General features: G+C 33.3%; 1 protein-coding gene across 1 annotated transcript; it reads right to left on the bottom strand.

The window, feature by feature from the left end:
- Positions 1–791: 791 nt before the first annotated feature.
- On the bottom strand, positions 792–1,079 carry K441DRAFT_585102 (uncharacterized protein; the record flags this gene model as incomplete). The annotated part of the gene is made up of 2 exons (XM_067644565.1): positions 792–950; positions 978–1,079. Coding segments are annotated over 2 exons (261 nt in total), but the record flags the coding sequence as incomplete, so codon positions are not given.
- Between the last annotated feature and the right edge of the window lie 628 nt (positions 1,080–1,707).

The raw sequence follows: 1,707 nt of genomic DNA, 5'->3' as shown, positions 1-1,707 counted from the left end.
GCTAACTTTATAACGTCTTTTTAGTCTATAACCTAGTCTATAACTATATCCTACGGCTCTATAATTGTGGCGCTTCGTAGCTATATTGCTAGGACCTCTACCCTACCGCGAAATTTGGTAGTTTTAGGGAAAGAGTCTTCTTTCTTCCTAAGCAAATTTTGCAATGTGGGGATTATTTCCCCTATACTGTCCTAGATCCTCCCTATTTTGTAATGTAGACGTCTTAACAACCTATTAGCGGGATTTATCTTTTCTAGGCGGTATATAATTTTAAAGTTATACTATAATAGTGCCTCCGCCTATCTAGCTTATTAACCACTTAATACCTTTATAGTTATAAAGTATTCTAGGTTATTATAGTTTATAAGAACTTTAATAGGGTAATTGCTTCCTATATAATGATATTACCAGTACTTTATTACCGCGACTATTATAAGTAGCTCTTAGTCGTGCGTTATATAACGCTATTTTATAGAGGTCATTTTCCTTAACCAAAATGCCATAAGATGCCATTTTTTGTCTTTTAATTAAGATATAATTGCCCCTAGGGTAAAGCCGGATGTATCTGTTTTAAGGTATATATATAGCTCCTAATAGAAGTATATTAGGATAGGCGCCGACGTAAATAAATCCTTTAACTAGTTTATAGCCTGCTTAGCAGCTTCCCTAAATATAAAGGGTCCTAACTTCTTGCCATTCTTGGATCCTTTTAGTAGATTAGTAATTAGGAGTATTACTTATAAATAATAAATAATAAACGTTTAGTAGAAGTTCGCCATACTTAAAAAAACCTACACTTCTCTAAATGTCGTAGGGTAGGGCCATTCCTTAATAGTATCCACCTGACTTTTCTCTATTAACACTCCGTTGACGCTAATAATAAAGCCTAAAAAATTAATACTAGTAGTATAAAACGTGTACTTTTTTAGGTTTATATAGAGCTTATATTTCTACAGTCTTTCTAGTACTATTTATACGTAGTACGTATATACTTCGTAGTTATTAAAGTAGACTATAATATTATTAAGGTAGACTATATATATTGTGTCTAATAGGCCTGACAATGCCTTATTAATATAGGCCTAAAATATCGCCGGTGTGTTAGTAAGCCTAAATAGCATCACTAGGTACTTAAAGTGGCCGTACCGTATTTAGAACGCCGTTTTCTACTTATCGCTAGCTTTAATCCAGATTTAATAGTATACATCTTTTAGATCCAATTTTGTAAATATCTTTACGCCTAACAGCCTATTAATAAGCTCCCCTATTAAGGGTAACGGGTAGCAATTCTTTATAGTAATCTTATTTAGCGCCTAATAGTTAACACAGAGGCGAAGGGTCTTATCCTTCTTAGGTATAAATATAATTAATACCCCTACCAGGCTTATAGAGGGCCAAATCCATCCTCTTTAAAGATTACCTACTATATATTAACGTAATACCGCCAGCTTATTTTCTAACAGGTTATATAGTGGTCTAAAAAAAGGTTATTTATCCCCTATATCTATCTTATACTTAACTAGTATAGGGTTAGATAAGGTTTATACAGCCTCTTTATTAAAAACATCCTCTAAGTCTGTATATTTCTATAAAATCTCTAGTTCCTTAACTACGCATAGCCGGATATCCAAAAATGAATATCCTATGTCCCCGTTCTGGGTGTTAAGGGTGGCATATATAGCATATACCCATCCTTCTTCTTATATA

This window comes from Cenococcum geophilum, assembly GCF_001692895.1.
Source record: "Cenococcum geophilum 1.58 unplaced genomic scaffold K441scaffold_59, whole genome shotgun sequence".
Classification (NCBI taxonomy): Eukaryota; Fungi; Ascomycota; class Dothideomycetes; order Gloniales; family Gloniaceae; genus Cenococcum; species Cenococcum geophilum.
Note: the sequence above shows the minus strand (reverse complement) of the source record. Positions and strands in the feature narration are given on the sequence as shown.